At 40.4% G+C, this 24,032-nt stretch overlaps 2 protein-coding genes across 3 annotated transcripts in view; both read left to right on the top strand.

Annotated features, from left to right (window-relative positions):
* Window positions 1-24,032, top strand: part of rabgap1 (RAB GTPase activating protein 1) — a 107,965-nt gene that overhangs the window by 58,344 nt on the left and 25,589 nt on the right. For both annotated transcript variants that reach the window (XM_030065518.1, XM_030065519.1), the window contains one exon: window positions 22,680-22,793. In XM_030065518.1, the coding sequence (XP_029921378.1) occupies window positions 22,680-22,793 (114 nt within the window). The remainder of the gene's footprint in view (window positions 1-22,679; window positions 22,794-24,032) is intronic.
* Window positions 5,986-11,514, top strand: LOC115369026 (probable G-protein coupled receptor 21). Its single transcript, XM_030065525.1, has one exon. It carries the CDS (start codon window positions 6,981-6,983, stop codon window positions 8,232-8,234), a length of 1,254 nt encoding a protein of 417 aa, XP_029921385.1. The 5' UTR covers window positions 5,986-6,980; the 3' UTR covers window positions 8,235-11,514.

The following is a 24,032-nucleotide window of genomic DNA, read 5'->3' on the forward strand; positions in this document are numbered from 1 at the left end:
TGTTCGCTTTCATACTGCCCCCCAAAACACTACATAAGGGCAACTGCCATGCCATGTGCAAAATACTCTGGCAGATGACCAAGAGTAGGAGATAAAACCAGAAAACAATGCTATAGGGAAAAGAAAAACATTTTCACCACTGCAGAAATCAATTAACTGTTAGACAAATCTAAAATAAGGAATTACAATTTTCTAGAGCACCAGCACTGTCGATACAGGAAAGTCAGAAAATGGCAAAAAAAAAAAAAAAAAAAAAAAAAAAAATCTGTGATTGCCTGAATGTAATTTCAGCAGAGGGACATAAAGTCGCTGGAATAAAATGAAAATGGTTTGATATTAAAATGAAGACCGAAAAACATGCCCATTGTGCCCCTGTAGTTCACATGGTAGAGCGCGTACCACCTACGAAGGCTCAGTCCTTATGGCAGTGGCCTGGGTTTGAATCCAAGCCCTGGCCGTTTGCTGCATGTCCTCCCCCCTCGCTGCCCTGACTTTTCTGCCTCTCTGCTGTCACTGTCAAATAAAGAAGAAATGGAGAAAAAAAAAAATCTTAAAAAAAAAAATAAATAAATAAAAATGAACAAGCCAAGTGCTTTGTGGTGAGCAGCAGTTTCCCTGACAACGATGCAGTTCTACTGTATACACACTCTAAAATTCACTTATGTATTGAACTGTTTCTTTCTACCTGTTGTGCAGTTTATAGGTTTTTCTGTTATTTGAATGAGCAGTTTGAACGCTATCATTTTAATTACATAGTCCCCATAATAACTCTAAACCTTCAAATAATCAAAATGTGATTATGCATTGATATTCATGTAATGCATTTTTATGTTCTTAGATTTGAAAATATATCTTTCCATGCATTGGACAAATGATTTGTGGACTGTGAATTTTTAATCGTGTTAAGAGCCCTCTCGATCACTTGTAAAATTTTCTCTTACCTAAGAGACCAGCGAAAATAAGAAAACACTCGTGAATCCCAAAAAATCAATGGGTACTTACAGAATAAGAACATATCAGTGCATATGAGCAAAAGAAAAAATGTTCACACATTGTTTCCTGCATTTGGCCCATTGTCTCGTAAATCTGTTGCCATCATGAAGGCATTCACAGAAAAACAGTTAATCAATAAAACCTGTTTCCCTTCATCTGAGTGTGGAAGAAGTTTTTCTTTTCTACACTGACAAACATGAAAATAACTAAAACTAAAATTGGTCAGCAGTTTCCTTGTCATAGAAAGTTCTGATCAACTCATTGCAAATTTCTGCCCTATTAATTTTGTTTAACCTGTTCTGTGGAATAGTAAGACATTCACCTCTCTTTGTCTATCTGTGAGTGATACCAAACTGAATAAATACTATGTCTGTAATCACAAAACTGTTCCCCTAGTTCTTTTTATTTTGTTACTGACATGCTTGCTGGATTATTTATACTGTGTAGAGGCTCTCCCAAATGTTGATTGTATTTGGGCCGCCTGCCAGGGTAAATTAATAGCCAGCCAAATAAATTTTTCTTTATTTATTCTGCATGCTCCTATGCACTCAGCTGGTGTTCCAAATTGGTGTTTCCCATCAACATAGTTTATAAAATAACACAGATTTGTTTTGTCCTGTCAAACACTTAAAGCATGTTAGCGGTAACTGCAGTGGCAATTCATTACACGTACGATGCAGCAAAGGGTATGTTGTGCTGTGCCTTTGCTGATACTGAGTGGAGGCTGAGTTTCAAACACAGTCTGTTAAAGAAGTATTTACAATAGCTGTTTGTTACAGTACATAACAGTGTAATAATGCAATCTAATGTTGCTCTAGAAAGTTTAGCAATGCTGTCCTTATTAACTTCCAGTGCTTGAGCAGTGATAAGATACAGAGCTTTTTAGAAACAGTGTCAATACAAATGCAGCCAAATAGCCTATTTAGATATATTCACACACGCAACTGAAAAAACACTAACACTAAGCCCGTAATTTTTCATTATTTAAAATGACTAAATAGAGAAATAACAAACATTTGGCACTTAAACCCCATTTTTGGTCTACATTGTGAGAGAAAACTGTGACTGTTTGACAAAGACTTTCTGTCAACCAGCAGTGTGGCAGCCAGACTATCATCCATTTAACCAAGAATACGATTTGACTCCAGAATATGAACTGTAATAAGCTGTTTGTCACTCAGTGTAATTGTAATCGTCAGCTTTGTTTTGTTTTCCCTTGAGTCAAACAATCAGTCCATCATCATAATGCAGCTGTTTGTCTGTTCCTTGGTGTCAGTCCTTGAGAGGTTGCCAGGCTGTGAGGGAGCACCAGTCAGAGAGCTAACAGGAGCTGTGCAGTGCCAAATGTGGCAGCAAATATTCCTCAGCTTGGCAAGCAGGTGACTGTGCATTACTCTCTTCCTGCTTTTTTTTTTTTTTTTTGCCTTCTCACAGCTCTGTCTTGTTTTTAGTATTTATATCTCTGTCTTTTTCTCTCTGCCGTCCTCACTCTCCCACCCCACATGGGATGAGCCCAGTGTTTCCCGTGACTCCCTCTCTCATCCCATTCTTCTCTTCCTCCTCTTCTCCCAACCCATTTCGTCTCCTGTCATCTATTTTTAGCTCCTCGTGCGGTGAGCTGAGGAGGTGCGTGAAGGCATGGGAGTGTGTCTGGATTGCGGGATGGGGGGGTGCAGGCTGGTGTGTGTGTGTGTGTATGTGTGTAGTTTGGTCTATATCACGCTACACCAAATTGCCCTGCATGAGACATAAACTCTGCAGCCTGCAGCATGAGGACATATTGTGGACCATGCAGCACTAGCATGGGCAGTTATTCAAACATGAAAATAATTAATACACCCTCAAGTGTTTATAATTTTAACACATGATTCCTTGTGATGATCTATAAATAGCAACCCCTATCATCCAAAAATAACTGAGAAGGCTGGGATTCTAGCGCATTTCCATTCGGCTCATCACAGCAAGGCTAAACATGTGCCAAGGCTGTACATAAGGGGGAATAAAAAAGCACTCAACTGAAGCCCAGCTGGCAAATCATGTCACACAAAAGGAATCCCAAAAACATCATATTGGGAGAAACTGAGGTGCATAAATAGTAAGTGAGTCCTATCTAGTCCTTTTGAGCCTCACAGTGGAAATCAGGCTGCCAGTGTTGCCAGGAGGAAGAGAAACAAAGTCGGTGGTGAGGTCATGAAATCCGGGTATGGCTGATCGTGTTGGGCGAACTCTCATGCTAAGTGGAGAACCAGTGTTTGGTGATGCATACAGAATCAGGAGCAGGTGCATCTGTTTAGCTCTCTAAAGACACAAGTGGACGAAAGGACACGTACGCACGCACACACAGCACCGTTCCCATTGGTTTAGAATATTCTTGAAGGTTTGGGATTCAAGAGGGCATGAAACGAGATCCTGAAAGTTTGGAAAATGAATGCGTGACATTGGAAATGCTCAAGTCTAAAATAAATTATACAGTCCAAATTCATCAAAAGTGCTTCCGTTCTCTCCATCTTAGCATTAATCCATTACAGCCTGAGAAAAAACCTTGCGATAGACTTTCAGTTCATTTTAAAATGAATGTCCAGTCAACCATATTTCTTGACTTGACAAGATCAGGTGCAAAAAAAAAAAAATAAATAAATAAAAGAGGCCCTTGCAGAGTCTAATTTTGACTGATAGCATGTCTTACCCTAAAACATAACAAATTTGAATCCTGGAATTCTACCAAAAGCCTTGAAAGTCATTGAAATATCCTTGAATTTGATGTCTTCAGAGAGCATGGGAACCCTGGGACACACACACACATACACACAAACACAAGTTAAACCTAGGGACATGCCCTCGCACACATGCTAGCATGGAAAGAGGGACTTGGGTGCCTGCATACATAACATGCTGTTTTTGAATCATTTATGTGTGCATCAATTCTGAGACCTGCCAGTACTTTTCTTAAAGATGCACTCCACATTTTTCCACATCAGTGAGCTAAAGGGCTCACCACCGAGGGTAATAGCATGCTTTTAAAGGGCACAGCAATAATAATGTTTTTAGAAGACATTTAGTGTTATGGCTTACTACATTTTGTGGTGTCCAGTCTGTCCCAGGTTCTCATGGACACGCATTTATACAGAATTGTAAGGTTAAAGAGAAAACTTTCCAAAATCTAAGAAGTCTCCAGAGGCCATTTGTGTAAGCTAATTATAGATTACATAAGTGCTATTGTAGGACTTAGTTTACGCTATGAAAGGGCTAGTACTGTGTGTGTATATGTGTGTTCAAGTGCATGCGCATTTTTAAATGTGATGTTATTTTACTAACATATTTATATAGTATGAATAGTATTATTATTATTGCTAATGTTACCACGGTGACCTTCCTGCTATTATTAGAAAACTCAGGAAAGGGTTTTCCCTCGTGGTCCTGATCATCCCAAGTAGAGCCCTTGGCTCTCACACATGCTTCTCCGAGCGCTCACTCTCATGTTCCAGGACAAAGGCATTAGGCATTTATCCAAATATTTATCCACTTAAAGTTCTGATTTATTTATTCCAAAAAGTATCAGGATTAACCTTAGTCATAGATCTGCATTTAATTACCCAGTAGAGCTATGGGATACCATCAGTTTTGATCAAACTAACAAAATGCGTGTTTCTCAGTTTGACAATGCCCTGTCCTGATGATGTGGTGGTGGTTGTAAATGGACTGCATTTCTAGACCGTTTTTCTAGATTATTGACTACTCAAAGCGCTTTACAATGTTTGCCTCACATTCATCCATCCCCACACACACACTTGACACACTGATGGGAGAGCCTACCATGCAAGGTGCCAAGCTGCCCATCAGGAGCGGTTAGGCTGTCTTGCTCAAGGACACTTTGACATGCTCTGCCTCAAACTGGGAACCTTCCAATTACCAGAGAAGCACTCTGCGCTTGCCGCTCCCTAATTACAGTGACAGTAAGCACTTCGTAACTTTTATTTTGAAAAGAGCTATACAATGTATTATTGTATGTATTATGTAAATACAAAATGTATTATTATTATAATGATGATACTAATTGTGAAATCCATGATATCACTTAGAACGTTAGAATGTAAAGTTTACAAGGCTATAGTTAGAAAACTTCACCTAATCCATGTCTAGCATATATGCAGTTAGTCTGAACATGCTAGTATGATGTGCCAAGATATAAGGTACCCCTAAGACCAGCCCTTGGATTATAATCAGATTTTAATTGTTTAATCTGAAAATTTTTCATCTGCTGTAAATGAGGGTCATTTCTCACATGAAAAGACATATACACCACCACTATTGACTTGACAGTCACAGTAATAATACTGATAACTAGCAATAATTCTTGTTGTAATACTACAATTTCTGTTATTACTAGCAATATGTGTGTGTCATATGCTGAACTATGCCTTTCCACTTGAACATGACTATGAATTACTACAATTACAAGAATATTCTCCACAATATCAGCAGAGGAATTTTCCCAGTCCTCTTATCTTCTGGGAATAAGCACAGTTGCTGTGAAGGACAGAATGTTTAGACAAGTACTCACTGTAGCCTGGCCAAGCCCCAAACACTGTAACAAAATTATATGTCTGATAATTAGTCAGCTGTTTTACCTAAAGATCAGATGGCGTGGATGGCATGGACATCCTTTTTACACCCCTCTGTTTGTCTGTATGTCTGTACATTTACATTTGCTGCAGGCCTGCAAGTACAACCACAAATGTTGCTGTTTTTAAAGAGTAAGATATTGTTTCTGAATCATATGGCGTATATGAGTTGAAAAAGATGGTAAGCGGTCTGTGTGCTTATGAGGAACACAGGCACAGAAAAAAAATGGGGAGGGTGGGGAAGGAGGCAGACTTATGCCCTTGCAGTTGGTCATTGGTTGGAGCAGGGAAGGGGAGGGGCCTATAAGCCACTGTTTCTGTAGAGAGCGAGGCAGAGAGAGAGAGGAAGCATGAGAGAGAGACAGACAGGCAGAAAAAGAGGATAAAAAGGGGGGTTCTCCCAGCAAAGGTATGCACGCCTCCCTCATCTCCACTCCAGACATTGTTGCTTCTTCTCTGGATACACACAGCGGCTGAGGCGTGTTTGTGTTATGCACGCGTGCTTCCAAAACATCAGTCAGCCTCCGCACTGCCTTCATCCTCTCAGCTCAGGCTAGCCTGCTGCGCTCCCACCTTGAAGGACCAGACAGAAACTGTGACAAGAACAAGGGGACGAGTGGTGAAGAGAGCATAAAAGGAACAGTAAGAAAGGAGAGGAGAAAGAAGAGGAAACTGAAAGGACCAGCGAAAGGCAGGACAGAGCGGGATTAAGGGGACAGAATAAAAAGGAAAGGATATCCTTAGTATCTCTCTGCCACAGTTTGTGTGCGGCACGTTGCCCAATAATGTCTTTTCACTGGAAGCTGCTGTGGTGACTCTGTGGACTATAGACAGATCAGAGAGACTTCTCAGTTTGTGCTTTCTGCAGCTGCAGCAGATGTTGGAGTCATCCCTGACTTTATAGGGAGCTCAGGACAGAGGCATTTTAAACACAGATTGGACTGGAATTTCTTTTAAGCAAATAGATTTACATTTGCTTCATTTTTTTGTGACTTTTGAATAAGAGACTGTCATGTTGGGCATTTTACCGTACCGGGAATAGGAAGAAGAGGACAACAGGGGTTTCTCATGTGTGTATATCTGTTTGTGGGTGTATGTTCACTGTTAATTTTTAACTCCGTGTGAAAGCACATCTGCTGCCGTGAGGACTTCCCTGAGGAACTCTCCCACCTTTTTTCTGTCCACTTTTATTCCTCCTGCCTGTGAGATGGCAGAGGTCACCAACCTCACTGTGGAACCCCAACATGGAGATTTTCATTTGGACTGAAATCATATAGTCCCATAGCCTGCCCACTAACCAAGAAAATTGTCCTTGTATTGCCCTTAACCCTTGCAGGGCCTCACGGACACATACACCCACCCAAAATGATGAACTCTACCCCGGACCCATTAAACCTGAGCACTGCTGACATTCACCCCCAAAACGTCTCTGCTCCCTTCTGCCTGCTGGAGATAGGCTATACCCACATCTTCAACACCTGCCTTCTGGAAGTCTCTATCATACTTCTCCTTACTGTGCTCATTATTTCTGGCAACCTGGTGGTAATCTTTGTGTTCCACTGTGCCCCTTTGCTTAGCCAGCACACCACGAGTGCTTTCATCCAGACGATGGCCTATGCTGATCTCCTGGTGGGGGTGAGCTGCCTCTTCCCTTCCCTGTCCCTCCTTCATCACCTCCAGGGCCTCGACCCCAAACTCACTTGCCAGGTGTTTGGCTACATGGTATCCGTGTTGAAGTCAGTTTCCATGGTATCTTTGGCGTGTGTGAGTGTAGACCGCTACATTGCCATCACACGACCTCTCAACTACACGTCCCTAGTGACACCTTGCCGCGTGCGCTGCTGCATCGCTCTTATATGGTTGTACTCTGCCCTGGTGTTTTTGCCATCCTTTCTTGGCTGGGGGAAGCCGGGTTACCATGGTGATGTTGTAGAGTGGTGCGCAGGTGAGTGGAGGACACGTCCGGCATTCACAACATTTATTGTGGCATTGCTCTATGCCCCCGCTGCGCTCACTGTCTGCTTCACCTACGCCAATATCTTCAAGATCTGCCGACAGCACACGCGGGAGATCAGCGAGCGCCATGCGCGCTACAGACCTCAACAACTGCAGGGGCCCGGAGTGGCAGTGGGATCAGTGGCTGTGGTCAAGGACAGCTGTGGGCTAGAGCAAGGCCAGTTGCCTCCCTTGTCACAATCACAAAAATCCCAGCAGCACCAATCACAGCATCAGCAGCCACCGGCATCATACCCAGACAAACGGTATGCTATGGTGCTGTTCCGTATCACCAGCGTATTTTATATCTTATGGCTGCCCTACATCCTCTACTTCCTGTTAGAGAGTGGAGGGATCTACCATCACTCGGCAGCTTCCTTCCTTACCACATGGCTGGCGATCAGCAACAGCTTTTGCAACTGTCTCATCTATAGTCTCTCCAACTCTGCCTTCCGCAAAGGGCTCAAACGCCTCTGCTCCTTCTGTCTGCAGCGCAGTGGCAGAGGTTTTGGCCTTAGGAACACCAAAAAGGCTTTCTTTGAGCCTGCTGAGCAGGGTTATGGGGGATCTGGGTACGGCTATGGGCATGGGGAAATAAGAATTGGTAAAACATGCCATGTGTAGGCATTTGATGTTTTTAGAAGTTGCTTGATGTACTTGCTAGTGTATATCTCCCTTGTTAAGATTAAACATGACACAAGAGAGATGGAAGGGGGGATAGATCTGCCACTGCTGTTTCTATCCAGTTTGGATGTTGCAGAGGCAATCCTCCCTGCACAGGCACAGCTGGCACTCAAAAGACAGAGAGACAGAGGAATCAAGGAGGAATCAAAGGGTACTAAATAGCCCCAGAAGGTGTTTGAATGATTAAGGAAACTTGTGTCCACCAGAAACCAGCATAAACAGACAGGACTGATGAAAGAGAGGGCTTGGAACCGAGGTGGGGAAGTTTTTAAAGATCTGTGGACTACTGATAATCTGCCTGAAGTTGGACTGAATTTTTGTTGTATTGGTTTTATGGGACGTGAATCCGTAATTTATTTTGCCAAAAAATACAAAATGTGAGAACACAGTATTGATGTTTTTAAGAAAACTATGTTCTGAAAAAGTAGTATGTGCAGTATGTGAAACATTGTGACCTTTGTGTATGGCCAAAATAGGGCAGTATGTGTTGAATGCAAAAAAAAAAAAAAAAGAAAGAAAGAAAGAGAAAGAAAAAAGAACAAGAAACAAATGCAAAACGCAATGTGTTTTTTCAAAAAAGACCAACAGTTGACTGCTGCTTGTATTTTAGTGGTAGTGCTGAGGCGAGTTATAAAGAACAAGCTCTCAAAATTTGTCTTATGTGCCCCTACCCATTGGGTGTTTTAAATACTCAAAGTGATGCAATAGTGTGTGTGTGTTTTTGTGAATGTTTCTGTCTTAGTTATACTTAGTAGATTGATTGATTGATTGGCAGGTTTATTGATTGTGCTTAGTCAATCAAAGATCAATTTAAAGACAAATCTAGCACTAATACACATGCCATTTTGTGGGTTGTCTGCATTGACTAAATTAAATATGGTTTGGCTGCATTAAGACACCTGTTTATGAACTTCAGATTATTTATTGATCCATGTTTTTACTGGACTGTTTCTTTACTTATTAAGTAGTGGGTTGACAGATTGATCCTGTTTGTAAAATATGAGCCATATGATCTTATCTGGCTTTAGTGTACGACTGTTAAACTGACAAAAAGCCACAGTAGTTTTTGATAGAGTTACATCTGTCAAATTAAATCTCCCAGCTTTGTCAATATGACATTCTCGTTGTTTTGTAACGGAATAAATTTATTATGTAACTACAGTGATTATGTAGCTGAATCATAGACAAAAGCAAGATAAAGAATGTTTGTTTTTTAATTTTTTAATTTTTTTTTTTTTACATTTATGTTTTATAAATCAGTTTCAGCTGATTTATCACAGTGTCTTGACCCAGGTAAAGATATTAGAGATTAATAATGACTGACCCTTGAACTTTTAACAGTGACCTTTGTCTTTGAAACTGGCTGAGAGTAAAAAGAAACAAAAGCCATGAGCATCTTATTTTGAAAATTTGATATTTGTGTGACCCATTAATTATCTTGTTAGTTGCCTATATGCTGTATTTTTGATTGCATAACTTCAGTCGGGGACTAGTGCGCGTGTACACACACACAGACACATACACACACACACACACACACACGCACACACAGAGGAGGAGCACATGCATACAGAGAGGACAATTAGTTCATTTTTTGTGGTGCTTGCACAGTAACCTCTGCACAGCGCCATGAAGAGGGATTGCCCTCCTCATCTCTGGGAGTGGCTCTGGCGTGTGTGTCTATGTGCGTGAATATATTGTTGTCTATTTCTGTCATCTTGTCCCCACATTTTGTTTTCCTCATCCCCATCACTTTAGATCCCTGTGTACTGTGCATATAATGTAACTCAGAGGTTGGAAAATGATGATTTCTGTTGTGAATGACTCTTAACAGGATAGGCTTTGTTCTCCTGTTATGGCCTCTGATCACTGGGAGGTGCAGATACACTAGCTTTATTTATCTAGTCTACCAAAGAAAATCAGCTATATTTTTGGGTTATGATCATTTTTTCTAAATATATAATAGGCAGTGGTTTAGTAGTTAGGTGATATTGTAAGGGAGAGATTTACACCCAGCTGATAAATGTTCACTGTATTGTTCGGATATAGCGGCGCCCAGCATGCATGAATATGACTGTTTTTCACAGCAGACAGATGTACTGCATTGTTGCCTTGATGTATGCAGAAAAATGACAGTGATTTGTTTGGAGAGTGTTGTCCATTTTTATAAGTAGGCAAAGCCTAATTATAAAGACAAAAAGTGATATAAAGTAATAGACATGCATTATAGATATGCATCTATATTTGCAATGGAAGTTGCATACAATGCTAATCTGGCAATCTTATGCATGTGAAGAAATGAAAATGTGTACTTGGTCAGCCTCTGTCATTTTATTTTACATACAGTAGGGGATAATCCAGTCTTTTTTTATTGTCTGTTGAGGAGAATGTGCAGAAAATCTTAATTATCATCATAATTCACCCATTTTTTAGAAGTTTGGGATCTGCATTCAGTGTTCGCCTGTTCTGTAAATATGTAACTGAAGGCCAGATGGAGCAAACACTTGAATCAGAGAATTATATTGTGTGTTTGTTTGAGTGTGTGCATACTTTGATCCGTGTGTGCACACTTGTGTATGAACAGGTGTGCCTGCATGAGTGTGGGTAGGCGACCATGGGCTGAATTGGACTGTTGCTGGTGTTCAGGCATGCATATTGCTAGAGCTGACACCTTTTTATTGCTTTATTATCTTTACGACTCCCAGACTGTTATGTCTTCAGGTGTGTTGATGGATGCACAAGGTGTCAGGTGTTTTTTTGTGTAATACAGAAACTCTGATCTTATGTCAGCTAAATTTTTGGGGGGCATCTGATGTCTGTTAAGCATTGCCAAATATTAGAAACCTCCTTAGGTCTGTCTACTTTAGCTCTACTACCTGAAGAATACTCAGTGTACAGTAATGTGATGGCCTGTTGAATGTTGAATTGTCAAGCTATCCCAAAAATATTTTTGCAATGTTTTACTGTTCCTGTTTTTTTGACTTATCCATTGGGAATTGATCAGTGTTGTGGACTGCAGATAGTTTTAGCTTCATAGTTACATACTGAGATGATATGAGTCATATTCTTTATGGAAATGCGCTTGTCACTAGACTGTTTCTACCAAGGTGTTTTCATTATAAACATTTTTTTTTTTTTGCGCCAAGAAAGCCGATTAACTTTGGAAGTGAGGTGTGAAGTTCACCACTAAAAGCCTATTAAAAGATACGCTATTCTTTCACACGGAAGTTCATGGTACAGCCCCTCATAAATGGGTAAAATCTGAAGCAGAGTTTTTTTTGTTTTTTTTCCAACAGTGCAAGGTTGTTGGGACATTTTTAAGCCATAACACATACAGATGCTAGTCCTCTCATTTTTCCTGTGGGAAAACAATTAGCCCTGATGGCCCCGAGGGACCCACATGGCGGTGGTGACAGTGCTAAGGAACACTGCCATGTTAGGTTAGGGTAGTATCAGAGAGGAAGAGAGAGCAGGCCTGCCATGGGTTTAGAATATGTATAGCAGAGCTCGTCTGGAACTGATCTGAGTTCACTGGGCATTTGTAGAAACACGAGATGCTGGAATTAAAATGCACCCTTCTTGATTCAGAGAGAGATATAGATAGATACAGTTTACCAGAGTAAATCCATTCAGTACTAAAAAGGTAATTGTAACTGTTCTTGTGTGAATGGGAAGGGGATCTGCACAATGGGAAAGTGATCATCACATCTAAATGTGTAGAAAAAAATCTATATTTAAATTATTTTCTTTATATTCTTCCATGGGTTGGTCACAAATGAAGAAAGAATGTCTTGGAATGATTGTATCTAAAGCTATTTTATGTTTGAAATAGCTGTTAACACACATACCATGACTAAATAACATGTTTTAGGGTGGTAACAAATAAAAAGAAAAACAGGAACATTTTTTGTTCATTTTTTTAAAATAAAATGAACCTCAGTAAAACCATACTGAGTCAGGAAAATCTTTATTTGAAAAAGAGAGAGTCTCTAACCATCTGGTACTTGGTAACAAAAGGTTTTACAATCACTTGGACGCTGGTTGGACCTTGTGTGTAAGAGTAGAAACTGTACAGAACACGGAACAGGCAGTACAAATTCATTCAAACAGTGGACTTACACACACACACACAAAAACACAGGCAGTGGTATTCTCTTATCTGGCATTCAATCTGTATTGGATTTTCTCCTTCGTGTTTTCCTAAGGCTCTAAATAGGCCACGCCAGACCCCACTAATGACTGACTCATGACCCAGCTGTTCTGAGGAACAGATTATTATCACATCAAGAGGAGATTGACCACTTTAGCAAAACCTTGGCTTGGAAATGTCCCAAAAGATGCAGGAATGTGACTTGCTGTGCTTTCATTTTTTTTTTTTTTTGTACACTGTGCACACTGTACACACAGTGAAACAATGGAATATGTGTAATTTTGAGATTGAGAAACTGAAGCCACTACTGCACCTTGTTAAGACGTAACATTGGCTCTTGGCATTTTAGATTTCAAAGCTGTCATATTTGGAGTGAGGTCTTTGTAATGGTGCATGTGCTGTTAAAATAGGAACTACATAATCATTCAGTGGCATCACTGAAAATGAGACTGTGATCGCTAAGGTCACCACTCCTCATTATGCTTTGTAGGTGGCATACCTTCATAGCAGCTTTTTAATGAAGTCAGTCTGTACAGTACATGTTGTGCTTATATATTGTGGTGTATCTGTACTGAACAAATAAATGTGATGTTATCTCAATGTATTCCAACTTCCTGATCCTAATTGCATTGTGCTTTGAAAGGAGGCATGGATGTTTAAGATAAAGTGTGTGTGTGTGTGTGTGTGTGTGTGTGTGTGTGTGTGTGTAGATGTGTGTTAGACAGTGTATGTGTGTGAGACAGAGAGAAAGAGAGACTGGGTTTAACAGAGAATTTCAAAAGGCATATTTTTCCTTTTATCTGGAAACCCGGTTTCTCATTTGTTAGCCTGGGGTTTAATCCTATATTCCAGGTTTGCATCTTTTTGTGGATTTTACACAGTATTCATGAACTGTTTTTTTAAGGATAACAAAAATGACAGATGTGCATGCTATGTTTGATATGTTAATAAAGTGATGTAGTGACACATCACTCATGGTAACACTCCAGCATCACAGTTTCTCACACAGCTTTGCGTTAACACTGCTTTTCGGGGTTACCAAAAATAGCGCTAACCCTGTTGTCAAGTGTGAATAAGTGTTAAAAATACGTGTGAAACATTCCGTAACTCAGGGTTGAGAAAGACATTAACCTGGGCTGAAGTAGAGTGCGAGAATGAAGTGAACATTAGTGATCAGCACCTCAGTATTTTCCATGTAAGCCTTAAAACACATTGAGTTATCAGTGACAAATTACACAGTGTTTAGCAGAAACACAGAGCCTTTCATTCAAGGTTTATTTTAAGAAATGAACATCACATTTGTTCAGTGGCAAAGTTGCGGGTTGACCTTAATACTGGAGTATGATAAAACAGTGACACTGGCTCTTTTGGTACATTTGATTCTTAATTTGAGAAATTATGAATGAGTAGATAGGGATTCTGCCAGTGATGTTCACACAGTGCACATAGTGACATCTGCATCAAGAAAGGAACAAACTCAATATATTGAGGATGAATAGGTTTTTGCAGTGCATATCTGTGCCAGGATACATGTGTATGCCGTCAGTGGACATGTTAATGCTCAGCATTTATATGACTGTAAAACCCCTTTGTTTGTTTTGGTTTTTTTTGCAAATTTAGATGCCCTTTCACTCTAAAATACATATTATCCATATTATACATATTATGCATATCCACACATCAGAAATATACACATACACACTGATTTTTTTTGTTTGTTTTCTTTCCCCTTACAGGATGATCACTCTAACCACAAGGCCCTGAGAACCCTGAAATGTCTTGAAATGTTTTCTAGACAAGGAAAATTAGGGTTTTTATTTATTTTATTTTTTATATCCAAACCCATTTAAATGACGTTATTGCATATTTAAACACATTACTAAATGTGTATATGTCTGTAAATTTGCTTATGTGGTCAATGACATAGAACTTTTTTTCAGATTGATAGAGGTTGTTTCTGCCAGTCAGCAGAAGACTGGTAGAAATATCACTGTGAAAACACCATGTGCTCTATGTGAACATCACCAGCTGAACTATTTCACGTGTGACTGCTCTGAAACTGAAACTGAGTTCTGACCTGAAACTGGAAGCCACATTGAACAGTTTGATCAGTATCATCTTCATCAATATTGTGCAGCCCTAATTCAATCAGATCATCTATACAAGCTGGAGGAAAGGAATTCAAATTGCAGTTGTCTGCATCTGCTGTATTCATGCTCATGCAGTGTTGTACTGATGTTCTGGTGACTTAAAAAAAAAAAAAAAAAAAGTGTTATCTTGACCATTTTCTGAGCTCTTTTTCAAAATTAGAATCCAGACAAATGCGCTGAGCTGCCTTACTGATATACTTTCATTATGTACCTTTATTCCTATAGAGAATTTTGTTGTTCACTGTCAAATTCATGTTTCCTCTTCCTCTTCCAGTTTGAATTTGAAATTCAGTGGAGTTACCAAAGCATAGCAGTCAGGGTTGCTGGGTTAGGCAGCAGGGCTTTTATCAAGCTTTATAAATAAGGCTCCAAATTCCCTCGGAGTCTCAGCAGGGCCCTTTAGGAGTAGAGAAAGAATAACAGACTGCCATGTCAACCATTGTGTTGAGTCAGAGAAAACCAGGGACATTAACAATGGAGAGCCAGCTACTGGGACTTCCCACGGAAGCTGTTCTCTGGTACTTTAGACTCACATATTTATGTATACACATACATGCTTGTTCACTGGCTTTTTACGCCTGCCGCTAGGTGGCGAGCCTCTGTATGTTGGTTTGTCTGTAAGGACGGCATACTGTGGGATGTGTTCCTTAACTGCCATTCATTGTCTTGACCATCATTCACTTTAATTTCTCTGTAGAGTAACCGATAACTTGGGCCACTTTCTGCATCTTCAAAATGGCCCGACTTTTGTATTTTGCTGAATGGTTGCTGCAGTTGTTGTGGTCCCTTCGCTGTCAGGCCTGTTGTCGTAACGGCGGCCGTAATAACTGTCAGCAAAGAAAAAAAGAATTTTTTCTCATTTCCCTACTTACACAGATATGACCTTGAGCTTGCAACTCGTAGCAGAGATTAGTGGCTACCCAATAACAATTCTCGCATTTTCAGGAAAGATTTCATCTCAAGAGACAATATCTCAGATAAAAGTCATTGTCTAGTTAGTCTGGTGTTTATGGTGGTATTATTGGCACCATTATACATCTTATGGGCATTATTATTACAAATTAATAATTACAAATGATTATAATCAATGATCACTATGGCAGAGAGTCATATTTTGATTTCCCATTTGTCGTTTAATAAGTATCTTAAGCTATAAAGCACACCTCATACAGGGAAGAGTGACCCACGGAGCCCTGGTTGCTCTGGTTACCGTACTGTAATTCACTCCGCTCAGAGAGACATAAGTAATTTTGTATGCCTTAAGGGTTTCAGCAAAATATGGAGATGGGCTTTGCAATAAAATACATAACATGAAACCACAGATTAGGGAGATTATCTGATACCGTTATTGGTGTCAGTAATGTTGGTGATTGAAAGTATAAAGGTCACTTTCTCCAGTGACTGGAATTTTTAAAACGAGATTTCTTTTGTTTTGGTTGTCAATGTGACAGTGTCAAACAAAATGATGATCCTAGACCTACAGTATCTCTGTGGTGTGCTGGCTGTTTAATTTGCACTGAAATAAGTTATTGCTAATTAGTAGCGTATTAGAATACACAGGAGTATTTCATTTTTTATGGGCCATTCATTTACATTTTATTGTAGGCTCTATTGCCTCTGTTGTACACATATAATTGATTTATTCCGTTTTGGTTGTCAGACACGAGCTCTGGATGTGGAAAAATACATTATGAGCTTGCATGAATAACAGGGATAGGTTTTAATTGCTGTTTGCTTTCTTTCTTTCTTTCTTTCTTTCTTTCTTTCTTTCTTTCTTTCTTTCTTTCTTTCTTTCTTTCTTTCTTTCTTTCTTTCTTTCTGTCTTTCTGTCTTTCTGTCTTTCTTTCTTCCTAAAGGGAAGTAGTGAAATGGCACTAGTATCAAAAAACCCTGAGGCTAGATGTTAGGAACTGTCGGAAAATGTGAATTACCAATGATGAACTCCAGTTTCTTGAAGCTGTTGTATTTATCGGCTTCACAGACGATTCAGGTGGCGAGATTGAAACGAGCATGAAGTTCTCCCTTTATCTCCCTCTCACACTGACATGGAGAAACGTTATCCTTAGCGCTCTCTTTCTCCGTTTCTCTTTGTCTAGCTCATTCTCACACTTCCTTTTTGCCATCATGAGGTGCCGGGTATGTTTTCTCTCCTCTCTCACGCTACCCGCGGTCCACAGCTCCGTTAACTGGACAGACAGACAGACAGAGGAGAGGAGGCTAATTGGCCATTATGTCAGAGGCCTTTGTGCATGCTCTCAGCACTCCAGATAAGTATGGCTAAGTGGTACTCGTGTAAACATGGATCCTTATCATTCACTGAGAGACTGCAGCCCAGTGTACGAGTGTATACAGGAAAACTCGCATGCAAAACATAATTCACACAGAGGAGTGTGCACTCTGATACATACATTTATGAACATTACCTGTAGATGTACACTACATACAAGTATGTTAAATGTTGAATAAATGTGCATACCGGTCATGCAGATTTTTCCATGCACATGGACACACACATACTCATACCCATTACTCACATACTCATTAATGTGGCTTGCAGGGTGTGGTGGTACAGTAGTTGTGGAATGGAGGTTTGTTTTAGGACATTGGGAAAAAAAAAAAAAAAACGCCCAGTGCTATTTGTCTCCAATCCCCATTAGCTCTCTTTGTTTTAGCATTCCTTTCTTCCGGTCTTTCTTCTCACACTTGGTTCTTTTTGTTTCACACTCTTCCTCTGTGGAAGTTGGAACAGAAACCTTGGGAGAAAAAAAGAAGGCGAAGCAGGGACCTGACGTGTAACAGAGAGCACAGAGCGAGCAGGGATAACAAGCCATGAAGGGAAAGCATTGGCAGTTTGAGTTAGGGGACAGAGTCTGCGGGGGGATGCCTTTAATTTACATCTGCCTTGACCGAGCAGCGGGTGGGTTTGAGAGCCGAGATTTAAGCCGCTTTGCTGGCAGGCGTTCATCCTGCTGGAGTGCCTTTGAGCAAGACAATGAACTCCTACAGCTTCAGGGGTACTTTGCAATAACTTTCACCTGCGCCCACTCAGGAAGAACATTTCCCGACATGAATCAATTAACAGCGTTCCCACAGTTCGTGGAATTTCCGGAAAACCGTGGAATTTTGAAAAAGGCTGTAACAGATTTACAGAATTTAATAAATTGTTGGAACAGGTTGTGGAATATAATGGAATTTTCTCAAGCTCTTTTCAAAAAAAGAAAGAAAGAAGTAGATGTTCACTTAATGTAGTATTTACTTTCTATTTTGTTCCCCCAGAAAAAAAGAATAATAATGATAATAAAATGAGAGCTGTAAATCTGAATTGCGTTTTAAATGTTGGACAAAATGGAAGCTCATGGTTATGGAAATTCAGTGTTTTAGTCCTGGAAAAGTCGGGGAATTTTGGAACGCTGAGTTAGTATCAAATTCATTTGATCTTTCAACATGGACTCTGACTGACAGGCAGCCTGTCTTTGCCCCTCCTCTCTGTCCCAGTATCCACCGCTGGTATGAGAGCAGGATCCCAGCACCGAGCTCAAGGGAAAGCCATGACCTAGTTCGAGCCTTATTTCGAAGCCGACCTGTCAGAAATAACGATCAGACATTGTTTTTTGAATTCCTACGTTGAAGGTTTCCTGAAATTACTATTTTTTGATTTAGGGCACCTCCAAATACAGTCCCAGGTCCATAACCAGATTATTAGTTCTTGTCGATGTTCATCCAACCCCACAAATATGTCTTTATATCGTTAAGAGTGGATGTGATTGGTCACGTACTGGCCAGGGTGTCTTAGTGTGACATTACTAATTCAGAGACTGTTGTGTTCCAAATACACAGATCATCAATAATGAAGTGACGGGTGATTAATCTTTGAAAAGCAAGGCTAGCTTAGACTCCAGTCGAGAGTACTTACTGATCTGTGTGTGTGTGTGTGTGTGTGTGTGTGTGTGTGTGGGTGTGTGTGAGAGAGAGAGAGAGAGTGAGTGAGTGAGTGGAGGGATATCCCAGAGAGGTATGTTGCCCCCAGGGTTGTATAGATGTGTGTGTGGTTGGCTGTGCTGTCATGCCTCTGTGTGTGTGTGTGTGTGTGTGTGTGTGTGTGTGTGTGTGTGCGCGCGCATGCCCGCACCTTCCTCTGCTGCATAGGCTCCTGTCAGACTGCTTGTATTACCTGTGTCAATGTAATAATGTCACACTGAGATGATACCCAGAACCTAAACTAATCTCATGTGATTCAGTGTCCTCCTATATTTATACCTTACAGGCTGGTAGTGATTGGTTAATCTTTTGAACAGTACAGCGTGTACCTTAAAGCAGCAGCACTGACAAATGGGTCGTAGTCTTTTGAAAAAATGAAAGTGATCTTTGTTTTTACAAAACACAGGTGACAACCTGGGCCTGACTCTGATCACGTCCCACATGGCGAGGGTGGTGATACGAGCTCTTGTGTCAGAACAAAATGTTTTGTATCCCAGGCTGAGATGGTTGACGAATCCCAAAAAGTGTTAGAGCAGCAGGATTGAAAGCTTAGTTGGATGTTTTTTTTTTCCCTTTGTGTTTTGCAGCAAATGTGTCTGTTCAATTTAAACACATTGTGGCTTTGAATTAGTTAGGTTAGTACTAATGTTGCACTACATGGCTGCCTATTAAATCAACTAAAACTGGAAAGGCAGCACAGGACAGTAATGTACACTAACTTATGTAATGTGATGGTAATATGGGAAGCTAATGTAATCACTGTTGCTCTGGGTGGAGAGTGGAATAACTAAGATGATGACGGATTTGGAGAAAAGCCAAGACTTGGGGAAAAAGCAGTGGGTACAAAGAGGCATCTTTGTAGGAAGGGAGGGGAAAAACACAGATTTGATTATCTTTTCAGGAGTTCATTATGTTTGAATGTACAGCAGGCATTGACTTTGTAATCGAGACCTGTGATCAATACTGTATACAGTACATACGAGGGAGCTGTAAGAGAAATGGTTCTAGATGGGTGACTGGGGAGAACGAAAGGGAGACAGATTAGATTGAGAAAGAGCAAAGGAGGCGTAAATATTTCATGGTGGCCTTGATTCCTCTACTTTGTCTGAGGTCTGAAGCACGTTGGGGTCTCTGTCTGTTTCTGCTGAAGCTCTTTCACACACACACACACACACACACACACACACAAGAACATATAACTATACTGTATGTTACTAATAATTTTTTCTTACTTTCTCCATCTTTCTTTGTCTTTAACGCCATCTCTCTCTCTCTCTCTCTCTCTCTCTCTCTCTCTCTCTCTCTCTCTCTCTCACTGATGATCATGCATTGTGTGCTCCCCCTGGCTGCGTATCTAAGTCAGTGTCATTCAGTTCACTACCATCCAGCTGCAAATGAGATCACATCAGTATTTACCGAAGAAAAGGACACATACACACACAAACAAACAAACCCTCTGTCTTTCAGTTGTGCCGAATGATAGTTATAAAGAGCCTCAACACATCTTTTCTCTTTCTTTTATCTTTCAGGGTTTTGCTTGTTTTTGTTTTAGTTTTAGTCACATATTCTTCTTTGTACTCACGTACCTGCTAATGTTCTCATCCATTTTTAACCTTGTCTTTTATTCATTCACTCACACAACCACACATGAATGTATTAGCACATACACATACATCCTCTGGCCTCTCCGCCTGGTTGTTCATCTGTCCCTCTCCACAGGCAGATATCGAGTCAGAGAGGAACAGCTGATTTTCAGAATGAGGATGGCTGATGATGATAGAAAGGATGTGAAGATTTCATTTTCTGACTCCAATTTTCTAGCACGTTCTCTGCCTCCAGTGAGACATTGGGAGCATTTAAACATACATTAATATTGTTTTTATATTGGGAAATTCAAATGTTGTCATCCCATTGCAATAACCAATAAGTCAATATCCCAGCTGTGAAAATCACAAATATGCCAGCTGGCATATACCGATATTAAGTGCTGTATTTTATCATGTACACCTCGTCCTGTTTATTGTTGGGTCTGGCTGCAGCACACGTGCTGTTTCCACAGAGGTGTGTGTTTCCATGGACTCATAAGCATCAAAATAATTTGTGACCACAGCAAGAACTACATAATGTCTGTCTGTAGTTTATAGAACTGTACTATTTCCACATAGACAGGTATACTACTCTACAAAAAATGGTTAATTATGTTTCCATGTAAATGTCATACTGCAGGAAAAGATCATATTCTAAATATTAATATGCATGTAAACATGCTCAGCGGGCATCATCTAAAATACAGCAGGGATGCACTGACTTTCAGTCTGACATGAAAAACATTAAAGAGACGTGCAATATGTCAGATAAAAAGAAAAGTGACTTTTACGCCTTTTTTTTTAATAAATGATTACACTACATGTTATGTCAAATGGTTGTTAAATGGATTGAACCTCAATCATTTTTGTCCAGTGAACTCAGACTAAACATCAAAATCTAAATTACAGTGTTAAATTAATGAACATATTTGTGGTACGTGCTCACACCAGTCATTACTTCCAAGTAAAAATTAATTTCATGTTTTCAGTGTCAGTTTTTAAGAATTAATGGAATTTGAACAGACTTAATCAATATCTGATGGTCAGGAGAGTCCTATAGTCCTGGGTTTTTTCAGGATATTTGCATATTGTGAGTTGATGAGCTAAGTGCCTTTTTTATAGTCACTGTGTTCAAATTTGTGACAGTGGGATGTGTGGCACGTCTTTCACTTAAACTTTTGTTATTACCTATTTTTGGAATGGTTTAGTATATTTTACTTGTTATTGCTGAGGCTGTCACTGTTTTCCAGTTTTTGCAGGTGTTGCATTGATATATAAGTGTTGCAAAATGATAATTTTGTGTTTCTAACCACTGAGTAGGCTAAAAGGTTTTTGAGAATTATGGAGGACTAAAATGAGATCATATTTAAAGTAGAAAACAGCAGTTCTCTAATTAACTGGGCCATAAGTGCTTCACAAATAAGACTAATAAAAGACACAAAACAAGGTTAAACAAAGAAAAATAAAATAACAGCAGCAAAAACAAAATAGCCTATAGCCAGGTGGAATACGGACCTTGGTTTTAGTGAAGATTCGGGGATGGCGAGGTAGTGTTAAACCAACAAACCAACCAAGTTAAACAACAGAAATGGAAACATTGTTACTGTTATAGCACGTCACTCTGTAGAAATAAATCTTGATAAGTGATTTCAAACACTGATTTGACACTGAATTTGCCTGCATGATCGCATCTGGGAGGAGACTTCGAGGAGCAGGTGCTGAGAGAGAGAGAGAGAGAGAGAGAGAGAGAGAGAGAGAGAGAGAGAGAGAGAGAGAGAGAGAGAGAGAGAGAGAGAGAGAGAGAGAGAGAGAGAGAGAGAGAGAGAGAGAGAGAGAGAGAGAGAGAGAGAGAGAGAGAGAGAGAGAGAGAGAGAGAGAGAGAGAGAGAGAGAGAGAGAGAGAGATGCACCGGGTACACCACAGGGAGCTGAGTTTATGTTCATATTAGGACAAGTTGTACTTTGATGCTTTGGCAACATTGTTCTTGAAACCTTCATGCCATTAAAGCCTTTGAATCACAAATTGAGATACAGAGCAAGAGAGAGAGGGAGACATGATGGAGTGAGAGAGAGACAGATGATGGAGTGAGAGAGTGACAGAGAGTGAGAGAGAGAGAGAGAGAGAGAGAGAGAGAGAGAGAGAGGGGTGTGTGCTCTCTTGGAACAGAACGTTCTGTGCCACCAGCCGTTCTTCCTGCCACGATGCTGTGCGGTCAGCTGTCAAACTGTAGACGAGTGACCACTGCTGGACCCGGATAGAAGTGGTCATATATGCTTACCTGAAAGTAACAGTGCCAGCCAAGCATCAGTTACCATCCCATCAGTTATATTAAATATTCAGCTTTCTCTGGAAGTGAGCAATACGTCTGCCCCGGGTGAATCCCCAGCTGACATGAAGATGGCTGATTGCTTTTTTATGACCTTTATGAAAATAAAAGACGACTAATATTCTCTGTTTCTGTTTTTCCTCTCTTGATTCCCCCTCTTTACCTCCTTGCACCCCTGCTTTGTCTCTCTGTTAGGAGTCCCCCCAGGACAGTGCCATTACCAGGGACATTAACAGGACATTCCCAGCTCATGACTACTTCAAAGACACTGGTGGAGATGGACAGGACTCGCTCTACAAGATCTGCAAGGTGATGCACACTCAGATGCACTGAACCCCTTGTCTCGATGATGTTTTCTGTTACATTTTCTCTGTGTATGTTCTGGCAGACGTGGGATGTTAGACAGTCTCCATGGTGAGAAACCGCGTCGCTGTGCTCAGTATGGATCTAGTGCAGCTGCAGGATGCATCTGAAGGGACAGTGTTCACTCAGTAACATCTGCAACGTGAGATCAAAGTAAAACAGGAATACACCTCAAATGTGATTTAGAAAAGCCGTTCTAAAAGTACCTGGCATAGGAGGGAGAGAAAGAGAGAAAGAGATCAATTTTAAGCCAGGGGTGGGGGATTATTAGTGATATTGTGGTCCTAAAATACAGTTCGACTTTCATGACTGCTGAGGATTATAATTGGAGAATTGATATTGCCATTCCTCAGTTCACACAGGTGTGATTTATATGTTGTTGATTTTCTGCACGTGAAATTGAAACACGTGCTTAGGCATCAAAGTTTCCCCTGAATATGGTGTAATTACTGTGTAAATGGGTCATTTTAGTCACACTGGGTCGATGACAAAGTTTTTTAGAGCAGTGGTGGGAGTTGTCTGAACTAAAGGGAGCTATTCATTAATAAACAGAACAGCCACTCTGTTTCTGGGTGGTTCAGCGAGTTCATAACACTCACTGCCTCTCAAAGAAAACTAAAACGTTTCTAATCACATACACACACACGCACACGTGCACCAATGCATGCACTCTTGACTCCCCAGCCAGTGTTGCTGCACAGCTGTGACACACAAACATGCAGACACACACGGACTTGTTGCAACGCATTGATGCAACACACATTACAGGTGCTCTTTCCCATGAAAATACACATATATGAAGACATACACACACCTCAACCTGTACGTACGCAATCACTCACGAAAGTTTGGCTGCAGTGCACTCAAAGTTGTTTAATTTTCATTTCATTAATTATGCATTACTCAAGTGAGGGCATTCATCTCTTCCCAGACAAGCACCTCCTCAGGTGTGCTTGAATAATTCAGTGGGCCCTCCCTGTTTTGTGTGTGTGGATTGATCCACTCTTTGTCTTTTTGCTTTGAAATCATAATTAGTGGATTTGTAGCTCAGTAGCTCAGTAGGCCACTACACCCTTGTCTCAGTTTCTGTCTCCATCCTTCCCTCTCTTCACATTTCCTCCATACCCACATCATTCTGTGTCCATTTCTTTCCTGCTCTTCCTTGTTGCCTTTATATCATTTGTT

This window comes from Myripristis murdjan, chromosome 12, assembly GCF_902150065.1.
Source record: "Myripristis murdjan chromosome 12, fMyrMur1.1, whole genome shotgun sequence".
In the NCBI taxonomy this organism is placed as follows: Eukaryota; Metazoa; Chordata; class Actinopteri; order Holocentriformes; family Holocentridae; genus Myripristis; species Myripristis murdjan.

Bases quoted from the DNA above. Each gene is read 5' to 3' on its own strand.
- LOC115369026 (XM_030065525.1), top strand. From the start codon at position 6,981: ATGATGAACTCTACCCCGGACCCATTAAACCTGAGCACTGCTGACATT.